The sequence below is a fragment of the Cucurbita pepo genome, chromosome LG04, assembly GCF_002806865.2.
Source record: "Cucurbita pepo subsp. pepo cultivar mu-cu-16 chromosome LG04, ASM280686v2, whole genome shotgun sequence".
In the NCBI taxonomy this organism is placed as follows: domain Eukaryota; kingdom Viridiplantae; phylum Streptophyta; class Magnoliopsida; order Cucurbitales; family Cucurbitaceae; genus Cucurbita; species Cucurbita pepo.
In genome coordinates this window covers 6,559,779-6,573,104 of record NC_036641.1, presented here as the reverse complement: position 1 = coordinate 6,573,104, position 13,326 = coordinate 6,559,779, and the positions used below count along the sequence as shown (strand labels likewise).

Sequence of the window (13,326 nt, the reverse complement as noted above, 5' to 3'; positions counted from 1 at the left end):
AGAATCAATCTTACCGTCCCCGAGACTTAAAATTACATAATTGAAATAAAATCCAAAATAGTATTTTAAAATATTTATATCTAAAATTAATATCAAGTAAAATTACCAAAATTTTCTTTTAAAACAAAGAATTTGAAGTAATTGTGCCACTGTCGAGCGTTTATGTGGTGTTTCACATTAGTTGAAGAGGAGAACAAACCACCATTTATAAAGGTGTGGAAACATTTCCCTAGCAGACGCGTTTTAAAGCCGTGAGGGAAAGCCCAAAAGGGAAAACCAAAGAGGATAATATTTGCTTAACGGTGGATTTGGGCCATTACAGTTTCTGTCCGATAGCTACATAGACACAATGCAATATCTCACTCTCAAAGGTCGATAGCTATAACTGTTTTTCCAGTTCATCGGTCCTCAACTATAAGTTCTCGTTCGTCACAGCCTATAGGAAATAATAAAGAGAAAATAGTGTATGATCACCAACAAATAAAATTTTCGAAGACGAAAACTCATCACGATTCTAGATAACATGATTGCACATCTTTTGATAGCACAATGATTTCTTTCGACAACCAATTACAACCCACAATAACATTTTTTTAAATATATGTGGGTATCAAAGTCAACATGAACGGTATCCATTTCCTCTCCTCGTATTATTCAAGGCTCTTATGATCGACAACTAAGCCAACCCACAATGGTTAAATATGATATACGTTAACATGAATACAACATTCTAATGCATAAAAATAAATGTTTTTCACCATATACATCGACTTGAAACTCGACATATACTATTGACCAATGAGGTCCAAATCTCTTCACGTCACGTGATGAACTCGAAAAAAGAACAATAAGAATAAATTTCGTGATATTGTCGTTGCAACAAAAACCCGTGATTCTAATATATACATATATCTAAAGATTTAGAACGATAAAATTAACGAAATTTTAGTAAATTTTAATTTATCTAAATGGAAATAAGAGGTAAAAGTAAAATTTACCATGTTTTTTTATTGAATTCATCTGATGATGATCAACCGTTCTGCCCTTCACCAGAAAGCTCCAACAAGGTTGATGGCTAAGCTTCTTCCAATTGCCTGTTGACCCCTCCACTTGTAGGCCTAAATTATAAAAGAAAAATAATAGAGTTGGTAGAACTAGACATTTTACCAAATCGCCCCCAACAAACTCGTTTTTTAAAGTACTTCTATTGTTTCAAAAGTTGCAATAATACCCTTGACCTTTCATAAACGTTTCAAAACTACCCTTAGAATAGAAACTCGTTAGACTGTTGGATGAAAAGAAGAGGTGACGGTGACCTAGAACGACTGGGATGCTTGCATAGATTAAGTATGAAAGCAAGACATCAAACATGTTGACTTTTCGTCTGACATTCTAAGGTTCTTATACTCTAAAAGTAATTTTGAAACGTCTATGAAAGGTCAAAGGTCATATCGCAACTTTTAAAACAAAGGTCAAAGTCCTGAACTCCCAAGTTATTTCAAACAAGCCCCTGAACTTTAAAGCTTATTTCTAATAGGTCCCTGAACGGACCAGTCTATAAACTATCGACGGTTTGATAAGTCCGTGCGCTTGCAAATTTGTATAGAATAGGTCTTACACGTATTCAACATTATTTTAATTGACGAATCTATTGGACTCAAAATCGAAATTTTAATACCTTATTAGATATTAAAGTTCAAATTTATGTCTCGTAGATTCATTCATTTTAAAAGAATGTTGATCGGGTGTTATTATGTTGCCAAAAGGGCTCATAATCACTCTTCCTTCTTTCCCAAAAGACTCGTATGTCTCGTCCAAGACCATCGCTAGCAGATATTGTCCTCTTTGGGCTTTCCCTTTCAGGGCTTCCCTTCAAGATTTTAAAATGCGTATGATAGGGAGAGATTATCACGCCTTTATAAGGAATGCTTTGTTCCCCTCTCCAACCGATTTGGGATCTAATAATCCACCCCCGTGGGGGCCAAACGTCCTCGCTGGCACACCGCCCGATGACTGGCTTTAATACCATTTGTAACAGCCAAGCCCACCGCTAACAGATATTGTCCTCTTTGAACTTTCCCTTCAAGGGCTACCCCTTAAAGTTTTCAAACACGTTTGATCGGGAGAGGTTTCCACACCCTTATAAGGAATGCTTCGTTCCCCTCTCCAACCGATGTGGGATCTAACAATCCACCCCTGTGGGGGCCCAACATCCTCGTTGGCACACCGCCTGATGACTGGCTTTAATACCATTTGTAACAGCCTAAACCCACCGCTAACAGATATTGTCATCTGCGAACTTTCCCTTCAAGGGCTACCCCTTAAGGTTTTAAAATACGTTTGATAGGGAGAGGTTTCCACACCTTTATAAGGAATGCTTCGTTCCCCTCTCCAACCGATGTGGGATCTAACAATCCACCCCTGTGGGGGCCCAACATCCTCGTTGGCACACCGCCTGATGACTGGCTTTAATACCATTTGTAACAGCCTAAACCCACCGCTAACAGATATTGTCATCTGCGAACTTTCCCTTCAAGGGCTACCCCTTAAGGTTTTAAAATACGTTTGATAGGGAGAGGTTTCCACACCTTTATAAGGAATGCTTCGTTCCCCTCTCCAACCGATGTGGGATCTAACAATCCACCCCTGTGGGGGCCCAACGTCCTTGCTGGCACACCGCTCGGTGACTGGCTCTGACACCATTTGTAACAGCTCAAGCCCACCGCTAACAGATATTGTCCTCTACGAACTTCCCCTTCAAGGACTACCCCTTAAGGTTTTAAAACGCGTTTGACAAAGAGAGGTTTCCACACCCTTAAAAGGAATGTTTTGTTCCCCTCTCCGATCGATGTGGGATCTCACACTCTTCCTCTCTCATCCCCCGTCCCCACTTCTAATGCAGCTTAACCACATGATACTAAACATTGAATACGATGTAAGAAAAAAGATACTTACAGTCCACTTAGCACTTTAATTGTGTCATAAATGAACCACTGCGATGTAACAAGAGGACCAACAAGTGCAATTCTGACAGGGAGACTTCTAGTAAATAGATTTCCAAATCCTATGTTCTTCACTGCCTGCAAGAGCAATATCCAAACAAAAACACCATTTCTTAGGAGCTTAAAGCGCCAGCCAAACACACACACATATCTATGAAAAAATATGGAAATAAATTAGCTTTCAGATCCCATGTCGTTTAGAGAGGGGAACAAATATGGATATAAAATATGGATATGCGTTTTAAAACTTTGAGGGGAAGCTTGGAAGGGAAAGCCCAAAGAGGACAATCTCTGCTAGTGGGCTTGGACGGTTACAAATGGTATCAGAGCCAGACTCCAAGCAGTGTGCAGCAAGGACATTGGGCACCTAAGAGAGGTGGATTGTGAGATCCCATATCGGTTGGAGAGGGGAACAAAACATTTCTTATAAGAGTGTGGAAACCTCTCTATAGTAGACGCGTTTTAAAACCTTAAGAGGAAACCCGGAAAAGGAAAGCTCAAAGAAGACAAATCTGCTAACGGTGGGTTTGGGCTGTTACAAAAGGTATTAGAGTCAAACACTGGGCGGTGTGCTAGCAAGGACGCTGGATCCTAAGGGGGGTGGATTGTGAGATCCTACATCAGTTGGGGAGGGGAACGAAGCATTTCTTATAAGGGTGTGGAAACCTCTACCCAGAAGTCGCGTTTTAAAACCTTGAGGGGGAAGCCCGAAAGGAAAAGCTCATGTTCTTCCTTTTAACTTAGGGTGCATGCTTCATTAAGAGCGCCAGGTTTCTTCTTAGCGAGGGACGTACGGTACGATTTTCTCGATAACTAGGCATACTTAATAAGAGAGAGTAAGAGAGCAGCAGGAGTACCTGCACTATACTATCAGCCTTTTTATTATAAAGAGAGGAAACAATGTTATCAGCTGGATTCGAGACAATAGTACTAACAGCTCCAGCTGCATAGCCAGCCAAACATGTAACACCGAGCTGTTGCGTTCTCGAGCAATCTTCCTTTCTACGCTGAATGATCTTTCTATATATGAAGTCTACCGAATGCTCAAATGTCGAGAACATAACCATGGAGACTGTCAAAGACAATTCACAAATGATAATATTATCAACGAGAAACAATTACGCTTTAGAAGCTCAATACATTAGCGTTCCACGATAACCTGAAAAAACTTAAGGCCTTGTTTGATAACGATATTCAATTTTCCGTTTTCGAAATGAACAGATATCACAGCTAGAAAACGCAACGAGTTAGAGACGTTACATGGAAGATTTCGTCCCCAAAGTGGGAAAAGCCCTCGGTAGAAACTGCAATAAAAGATCGATATCAACGAAGATATTGAAGACGTAAAAGACGATAAAGAGATGTTGGCATTGCTTACCCAGAAAGACCTTCACTGTAGTATAGCTTTGGAAAGCCATCAGCCAATCCCTTGGCATAATAGGGCTGTGTTTGGACTCTGACCTTGACAGCTTCAAAAGGGCAGAGAGCAACATCAGCAAAGAATTGAGCAGAAGCACTACTGAGAAAGTATATGGAACTTCTGCTGTGGCCTTCCAACAAATCAGAGTAAGACTTCTTGAAGTACTCGTAGAGACCGAATTTGAACCCGCCTTGAACGCCATATCCGAATAACTTGCCTGACCAACCTCTCCAAAGGGATGAAGGACCTTGTTCCCTCCAAAGAACCGAAAAACCCGAAGAAATGCCATTGTACTTAATAGGATTCACCTACGGTAGAAAACGAACTCGTAAGATTAGTTTTATTGTCGATTCTTGTTTCCATGAGATGTACAAATATGATGGATTAGCTTCTGATAATAACGAACTATATGTTGAGGATTGTTCGGAGGGAGTCCCACATTGGCTAGTTTAGGGAATGATCATGAGAGCTTATGCTCAAAGTGGACAATATCATACCATTGTGGAGAGTCGTGATTCCTAACATGGTATCAAAGTCATGCCCTTAACTTAGCCATGTCAATAGAATCCTCAAAAGTCGAAAAAAGAAGTTGTGAGCCTCAAAGATGCACTAAAAAAAAGTGACTCAAGTATTAAACAAAGGGTGTACTTTGTTCGAAAGCTCCAAAGAAAGGAACTCAATTAAGGGAAGGCTGTTCGGGGGCTCTATAAGGCTCAGGGGAGGCTCTATGGTGTACTTTGTCCGAGAGGAGGATTGTTGGGAGAGAGTCCCACTGCGATGTCCCACATTGGTTGGGGAGGAGAACAAACCACCATTCATAAAGGTGTGGAAACCTTCCCCTAGCAGACGCGTTCTAAAACCTTGAGGGCAAGCCCGAAAGGGAAAGCCCAAAGAGGACAATATCTGCTAGCCGTGGATCTGGGTCGTTACACCCACATTGGCTAATTTAGGGAATGATCATGAGTTTATAGGTAAGGAATACATCTCCATTGGTACGAGCCCTTTTGGAGAAGCTCAAAGTAAAGTCACGAGAGCTTATGCTCAGAGTGGACAATAGCATACCATTGTAGAGATCCGTGATTCCTAACACTATATATATATCTCGTTTGATAACTATTTGGTTACTTGTTTTAGTTTTGAAAAGTGTACTCGGTTTTCATCATTCCGAAAGAAACGCTTGAATTCTTGGCCAAACTCCAAAAACGAAAACAAGTTCATAAAGACTATTGTTTCGTGTTCAAAACTTCGCTTCATCTTTCAAAACACGGGTAAAAGGTCGATAACAAACGAACGAACTTATAAGTGGAAGTTATATTTATAAGTTTAGTTTTAAAAAACCAAATGGTTATGAACTTAAGTTCTTAAGAACTTGTTTTTGTTCTTGGAATTTGACTAAGAATCGAACCGTTTTGACTACGAATCGAATCGTTTCTTTAAGAAAGGTGAAATCCTAAGCATAATTTTCAAAAACATAGCTCAAAATTCCTTTCCTACTCCCTCAGTCTCATACTAAAACTAGTCACAAACAGCTCACAAGACTCATAAACTATGAACATTTCAACTAAACCATTCATGAAGGAACAGAGCAGCAAGAACAATGAAAGCAACCTCATAAGAACACAATGAACATTATAGAACAAAAACCAAGAGCTACCTGCATATTAACCTTCAAGACATCAAGAGGCGTAAGAGCAAGATGGGTAGCCCCAGCACTGAGCATTCCCCCAACAGTACAAAGGCCATAATACCCAGCTGAAAACTCCTGGCATAGCCTTCTTCCTTCAACCTCTCTCATCTCTTTCTCTCTCAAAACCCTTCTTCTTGTTCTAGATTCTTACCTCCAAACCACTCCCTGCTCGTGCTTTTTCAGAGACACCCATCAATGAATTTGATTGAAATTCCTGTTTTCTACCCTGCGCGGCTGGTTCGTTATGAAGATCACAACTGGGTAAGTGAAGGGTTTTGGGAAATGTTTCGTTGTTTCTCCTTTTTCTTCATTGATGTGGATATAGCCACGTTCTCGATTGGAAAATACATGGCCCAAAAAGTTTGGAATAATTGTGACACTCTGTCCTCGACCTAGACGACGACGAACATATTCCGCCTTGCGTTTTCTAAATGGGCCCTCTGTGCCATGGCTGGGTTGCTGTGTTTATGAAGCCCAATTCCATGGACGTTTGGCGGCCATTGACCGCTAAGAAAATGAGGAAATTCTGCTTCATGGGTTGTTTTTAGACCACATATTTTTACAAATTTTTGTAATAAAATTCAAATTTGACTTTCTTGAATTTCTTCAATTTTTCATTAATTATTATGTTAAGACGTAAAATTTTTAAAGATAAATAAAATTTAATATATTCCTCTCCCGTTTTAATCAAATTTTGATGTAACAGGAATGAACGAGACGAGAATAAAAATAAAATTTAAAATTAAGTTTTTTTTGTTCTCTGTTGGGTGAAAAGCCCCACCTCCACTAATTTAGGGAAGGACGGTGGTTTATATAAGGGAAGAATATTATCTCTATTGGCTTGTGACCTTTTGAGAGGCCTTTTGAGAAGGCTAAAGCAAAATCATGAGAACTTATGCTCAAAGTGGATAATATCATATCATTGTGGAGAGTCGTGTTCATCTAATATCACTTCGTTTGTGAATGAGTATCATATCTTCTAAGGATCAACTCGCTGATATCATGACAAAGCCACTGTTGTGGACTAGACAATATCATACCATTGTGGGAAGTGCTGTGGACCGGACAATATCGTACCATTGTGGAGAGTGCTGTGGACTGGACAATATCGTACCATTGTGGAGAGTGTTGTGGACCGGACAATATCGCACTATTGTGGAGAGTGCTGTGGACTGGACAATATCGTCCCATTGTGGAGAGTGCTGTAGACTGGACAACATCGTACCATTGTGGAGAGTGCTGTGGACTGGACAATATCGTCCCATTGTGGAGAGTGCTGCAGACTGGACAACATCGTACCATTGTGGAGAGTGCTGTGGACTGGACAACATCGTACCATTGTGGAGAGTGCTGTGGACTAGACAATATCATACCATTGTGGCAGTAGATAAACAATTTTCATCTTTATATTAATAGTAAAAAAAATTAATTTTTTAAAAATCTTTTAGAATTTTATGGTATTTTAAAAATGTGATAACATTAAAATATTTTACTTTTTTAAAAAAAAAATTAAATTTATTAATGAAAAATTTGAAAATTCTAATCAATATTTAAAATTTGGGGAAGTTATTATTTTTTTCAATTATTATTATTATTTTTGTATATATATTAATGGGAGAAAATAAAATGAACTTTGTCATATTCATTATAAGGAAAAAAAAAAAAAAAACTAAGAACCACACAACAGAACAGAAAACGTTGGTTGAAGCCTTGATTGATTCCATGGAATTCAATTTACAAAATCCTCTCGATGTTCACTCGAGAATGTATTATTATCTTCGATCTTTGATTTCGAATATCTCGTCTTTCGATTCTTCTTTTTGTCTGCAAACGCCAAGAATTTCCGCAGACGCGTAGGGGTAGAAGTAGAACTGCCGCTGGCCGACGGCGAAGATTCTGGATCTCGTTTCAACTGGCGGTTGAATTGGCACATCGTCAAGAAAAAGTGAAGCAGAAGAGCGAGTAAACATACGCCGGCACAAATGGAGAACAGACCGATGAAACTCTGTAACTGAAGCTGTTCTAAATCGGATTCTCCAGAACTGCAAGACTTTCTTGAGAACCACTTATCGTGAAGCTTTTGAAGGCGGCCGCTCTCTGATAGAGTTAGTATGGCGGTCGATAAGTCGACTGCTAATGGAGAGTCTCGTGGAAATGCCTATCAAAAATGCAGAAAAATATGGTAAGATCTATGGTATTCAAATTTGCTGCAGCAAATATCTAATTCCTTACAATAGTTTCCATCTTTCTTGATAAAGTATTTGAATCCTGAGCCAAATTCCAAGAACAAAAACAAGTTTGAAAACAATTTTTTTTAGTTTTAAAATAGTGATAGAAAGTAGATAAGGAACTTATAGGTAGAAGTATGAACGAAAAACTAAATAGCATTCAAAAGGAGCATAGTTACCAAACAAGAGCCTTAATAAGCAGAATTCATAGAGGAAATTTGATGAAAACTGTGAAGTTATGTCTTGATATACTTACAAATCCCCATCCACTTTTGGTGAACTGTTGGCCCCTAATTGAAAAATCGCAGTACTCTGTGAGAAAGAGGTCGATGTATGGTTGTTCGTCGACAATAGCTCCGACCGTTCCGTTTTTTAGGGCAGCAGCATACTCCTTTGGGGATCCAAGAGCAATTAGCCTAGACTTTTGGACGTTAAGTTGCTCAGTTAAGTAACTTTCAGCAAATGAACCAACTTGGAATCCTATAGGTACATGGCTAGATATCAATGAATCAATTCCTGTGATAGGTGAGGATAGTTGTTGTACTGTGAATATGGATGTTAGACTAGCGGTGTAGCTCGAGTTGATAATTAGAACCACGAAAAGCCAGACGACAAGCACACAACGTCCGAGCGTGCTCACAACGTTTTCTCCTGAAAATGAGAATATTCAAAACTTCATAGCTCTTGGGAGGCTATGAAAAATAAGGTAACAAGCATGAATCTTCAAGTAAAGGACTTACTATGTGAAAAAAACATTGTAGAGAAGCCAAACCTGCATGATAAGGCAAGAAATACTAAGATGAGAAATGTACCATGATTGAACAACAAGCTGCATATTGGATTGACTATATCGATGTGACCTGAGCGATTCTTTAACTCGAAAAAGAACTATGGTTAACCTATAGTCACATTGATAAATTGGGACAGGGTATAGAGGAGACAAAACGCTATTTCATTATTTCTCAAGTATACGACTGTCCTTTCAACACGGTCATTATTTCTCGAACGTTTCATTTAAGTTGATGTCAATCGTAGAGTTAACGAATGTTTTTTCAACATGGTCATCTCAAGTATCATTGCACAAACATATATCTAATGTAATATTTTCTTCTTTGTTCAGATCAAGTACTCACCAGAGGATCGTGACAAGTTGCGTCCTGGGATTTCCGCGGAATTCATCGTTTTTTCGATGTTCCAAAATCCACACGACTAATCCAATGAGGAGGAAAAAGGCTGCTGTGGCAATCCACATCATTGGTGTGAATGGGCGAAGGAATGCCAAAGGACTTGAATTCAACTTCTTGACAAGGATCATAACGACCAACCCCGAGTCGATATAAGGCTGTGTAAAGTCGACAACCTTTGTCCGACTAGTCACAATGGCAATGTCACCGACAGCAGCATCAAATTCCTACAAAGGTAGTATCCCTCATTCAGTAGAGTCTACATTCTTGCCATTACAAAAGAACAAACCAAAAAGCCCATTGAAAGTTTACTTACTTCCAATGCAACATTATTTACAAGCTCAAAGTAGCTAGGATTCTTCTCACCATCTCCAAACAAAACAAACTCATAATTCACTGCATATGGAAGCAAGTTTATGGCAGCAGTGAACACATCTATGCAGTATCCTCTGATTGTGCCATTACCATTACCCGGTGTCACAAATTCCTGATAACTAACTCTATGTGGAACGCCAATTCTTAACCGCCTTCCATCGAGTGGTAGAACCCAACCACGAGGCTTTATTCTTGATCCCCCAGGCCACACTATACTGCTTAACTGTTGGGACGATGTAGAACGATTGGCTGATCGTTCATACAACGTTTCTGGTGTCACGATAGATAACCCGGAATAGTTGGACCAATACCCAATTCTCTTCATACCAGATTTCACAACATTTAAGATATCATATGAAGGATGTAAAGGATATCTATCTAGAAACTGAATAGGCCCTGTCAGACCAGTCATGTTGATGTTCAATACATTGTTAAGCAGTTCCTTTCCTTCATTAAAGATTCCTAGTGAGCTAAAATCCAAGCTCTCTCCACTAAGACTACCAACACGTTCATCTTTGGAGAAGGAAATGGTGCCATTTTGATCAAATAACTCTTTTAATCCTTTTGCAATCATCCAAACAGTATCATATGCATATAGGCTGTATGCATTCAACCCAACCGAGCCATTACTCAGCTCGTTCCAACGAGATATAAAAGATCGCTTCCTTTTAGAACTCGGTGTGTGCAGTCGAAGCGTAAGAACTCCTTGGATGGAGTTGGTAGTTTTCAAGGGAAGTGGTGAATAAGAATCTATTACTGTTGACAACCAACTAGAAGCTATCCAAACAAATCCAGCCTCCATCATTCCAAGGCTTTGAGCCACTTCAAAAACCAAGAAACCTGTTTTCGAGAACGTGTACAATACGATCACTCGAGATTCCATCGTTTTTATCTTTAGAAGTGCATCTCGAACTTCTGTTCTAGTTGCTGTTGGGTAAGGGGGAAGTGCCACTTTAGAGGAAATTTTTAAGCTTCTCTCTTCTAGTTTATCTCCTAATGCAACCATACCGTTTCGACAGTGATCATCGTCGGTGTAAACGACGACTATGTCGTGCCAATCATAATAACCGATAATGTCTGTAATTGCAGCCATTTGGAACTGATCATTTGGAGCTGTTTGAATGAAGTATGGATACTGCAGAGTAGCAAGTGCTGGGTCCAAGGCTGTGTATGATAATAATGGGACATGGAGTTCATTTGAAAGATGTGAGAGTATCTGTGCCATTGTAGCATCTTGAGGACCGATGATGGCAACTGTGCCAGACGTCATGTACTTCATTGCTGTGATCAACAAAGAAAAGAAAATTACTCAGTTCGCCGAAATGTTCATTTTGGTTCTCGTACTTTCAACGTGTGTTCATTTTAGTTCTTGTAGTTTCAAACGTGTATTTTGATCTATGACTCTTCAAAAGTGATTATGCAACGAAAGTCTTAGAGATCTATCGAGACGATCAAAAGTTTTCTTGAGGTGTTTGACTTCCATTTTGCTAAACACAGGAATCTTAAACTCACCGTTAACAGATATTGTTCTTTTTGGGGTTTCTCTTTCGAGTTTCCCCTCAAAGTTTTTGAAACGCGTCTACTAGGGAGAGGTTTTCACACCTTTATAAAGAATGTTTTGTTATTCTCCCTAGCCGATGTAGGATCTCATAATCCACCCCCTTCAGGGCCCAGCGTCCTTGCTGACACTCATTCCTCTCTCTAATCGATGTGAGATTTCACCGTCCACCCTCCTTCATGACCTAGCATTAAGAGGGACACTGGTGTTTGGGCTTTCCCTTTTAGGCTTCCCCTCAAAGTTTGTAAAATGCGTCTACTAGGGAGAGGCTTCCACGGGGGACTGGACTAGTTTTGGAGGTGCTAGACTATCTTGTATAAGACCAAAATCAAACAGATCTAGATTAAACTATTGTTCCTACCTATTTTTTTTTTTTTAACTCTAAATTTGAGCACCCTAAATAGGTCTTAAGTAAGTCTATTGATTGAATTCCATTAATGCCAAAAACACAAGACCTCGTGTTTATAATTCATAAATCCACAGAAAAAAAAAATACTCGGGTTTCACACACCATTTAAGAGATAGAGAATAAGAGAAGCTTTCGCATTTGAATATTTTGTTCTTCTCTCCCATCAACGTAGGATCTCATAATCCACCCCCTTCAGAACCCAGCGTCCTTGCTCACACTCACTCACACTCATTCCCCTTTTCAATTGATGTGGGATCTCACAATCCACCTCTTTCAGGACCCAGCGTCCTTGCTAGCACTCATTCCCCTCTCTAATCGATGTGGGATCTCACAGTCCACCCTCCTACGAGACCCAGCACGAAACACTGGTGGTTTGCTCGGTTCTATGTTTCTCTTTGGGCAAGGGTAACGTATGATTAGAGATCAAAATGGATCAAAGTTGAACATTCAATAAAAGACTCAAATGACAAGAATCAAATTGACGAACAAGAAAGAACAACGTATGCTTGTGTTGGGCAGAGTTATACCTCCTGTGATACCAAGAAAACCACTGTAATTAGCATCATGAATAGATATGGATAGCTTCCTTCCACCAAGAACACTTGGATCAGCATTCACATCTCTCTCAGCAGCCTCTATGGCTATCTTGGACACTTTCCCATTGACAGAAGCAAGTGAAAATATAGCTCCAACTTTCACTACCTCATGTCCTGAGCTCCCTTCTGAGATATAAAGGAGTAATAAGAGGAGCCAAACCATGTTCATGAAGATTAAGCTCAGAATTAAGCTTTCTATGTCAGAATGAATCAACCAAATGAGGTTGGAGGAGTAATGAACATCCCACAATCAAGAAGATACAAGATGAAGTACCCAAACACCTGAGGAAATGAGACCACTTATAAGGAAAAGAAAAGCATATGCCTTTCTTTTAATAATAACAAGCATATTGAGATGTTCACAAATATGCTTGAAGTCTACGCTCCTGCTACCTATATGTTGAAGTGGGTGGAACAGGGGAACGAAACATTCCTTATAAGGGTGTGAAAACCTCTCCCCAGCAGACATGTTTTAAAAACCGTGAGGTTGACGGCGATACGTAACGGGCTAAAGCAGACAATTTCTAGTAGTTGTGGGTTTAGACTGTTACAAATGGTATCAGAGTCGGGCATCAGGCAGCTTATCCCACATTGGTTGGAGAGTGGAACGAATCATTTCTTATAAGGGTGTGGAAACCTCTCTTTAGTATGCGCGTTTTAAAAACCGTGAGGCTGACGGTAATACGTAACGGGCTAAAGCAGACAATATCTAGTAGTGGTGGGCTTAGGCCCGTTACAAATTTAGAGCCAAACATTGTGCAGTATGCTAGCGAAGACCCTTAGGCCTTAAAGGGGGTGGATTGTGAGATCCCATATTGGTGGGAGAGTGGAACGAATCATTTCTTATAAGGGTGTGGAAACCTCTCT

The 13,326-nt window shown here is 39.7% G+C and overlaps 2 protein-coding genes and 1 long non-coding RNA gene across 4 annotated transcripts; 1 reads left to right on the top strand and 2 right to left on the bottom strand.

Annotated features, from left to right (window-relative positions):
• Positions 1-316: 316 nt before the first annotated feature.
• Positions 317-6,471, bottom strand: LOC111792485 (mitochondrial phosphate carrier protein 1, mitochondrial). Of its 2 annotated transcripts, XR_002814797.1 has the most exons (7): positions 6,077-6,471; positions 4,381-4,730; positions 4,263-4,306; positions 3,860-4,074; positions 2,956-3,080; positions 999-1,118; positions 317-436 (listed from the first exon to the last, which is right to left on the bottom strand). XR_002814797.1 is itself a non-coding variant. In XM_023673989.1 (6 exons), exons 1-6 carry the CDS (start codon positions 6,215-6,217, stop codon positions 1,076-1,078), a joined length of 918 nt encoding a protein of 305 aa, XP_023529757.1. In that variant the 5' UTR covers positions 6,218-6,471; the 3' UTR covers positions 712-1,075. The 2 variants fall into 2 exon arrangements, 1 of the variants encoding a protein (XP_023529757.1); XM_023673989.1 differs by lacking the exon at positions 317-436 and having other exon boundaries at positions 712-1,118.
• A 1,306-nt stretch (positions 6,472-7,777) lies between these two features.
• Positions 7,778-12,709, bottom strand: LOC111792404 (glutamate receptor 3.2-like). The gene is made up of 6 exons (XM_023673829.1): positions 12,391-12,709; positions 9,838-11,177; positions 9,471-9,748; positions 9,078-9,109; positions 8,594-8,988; positions 7,778-8,267 (listed from the first exon to the last, which is right to left on the bottom strand). Exons 1-6 carry the CDS (start codon positions 12,626-12,628, stop codon positions 7,839-7,841), a joined length of 2,712 nt encoding a protein of 903 aa, XP_023529597.1. The 5' UTR covers positions 12,629-12,709; the 3' UTR covers positions 7,778-7,838.
• On the top strand, positions 7,860-11,363 carry LOC111792554. Its single transcript, XR_002814812.1, has 3 exons — positions 7,860-8,291; positions 9,458-9,756; positions 10,986-11,363. It is a non-coding gene; the product is annotated as an uncharacterized LOC111792554 (long non-coding RNA).
• Positions 12,710-13,326: the final 617 nt, after the last annotated feature.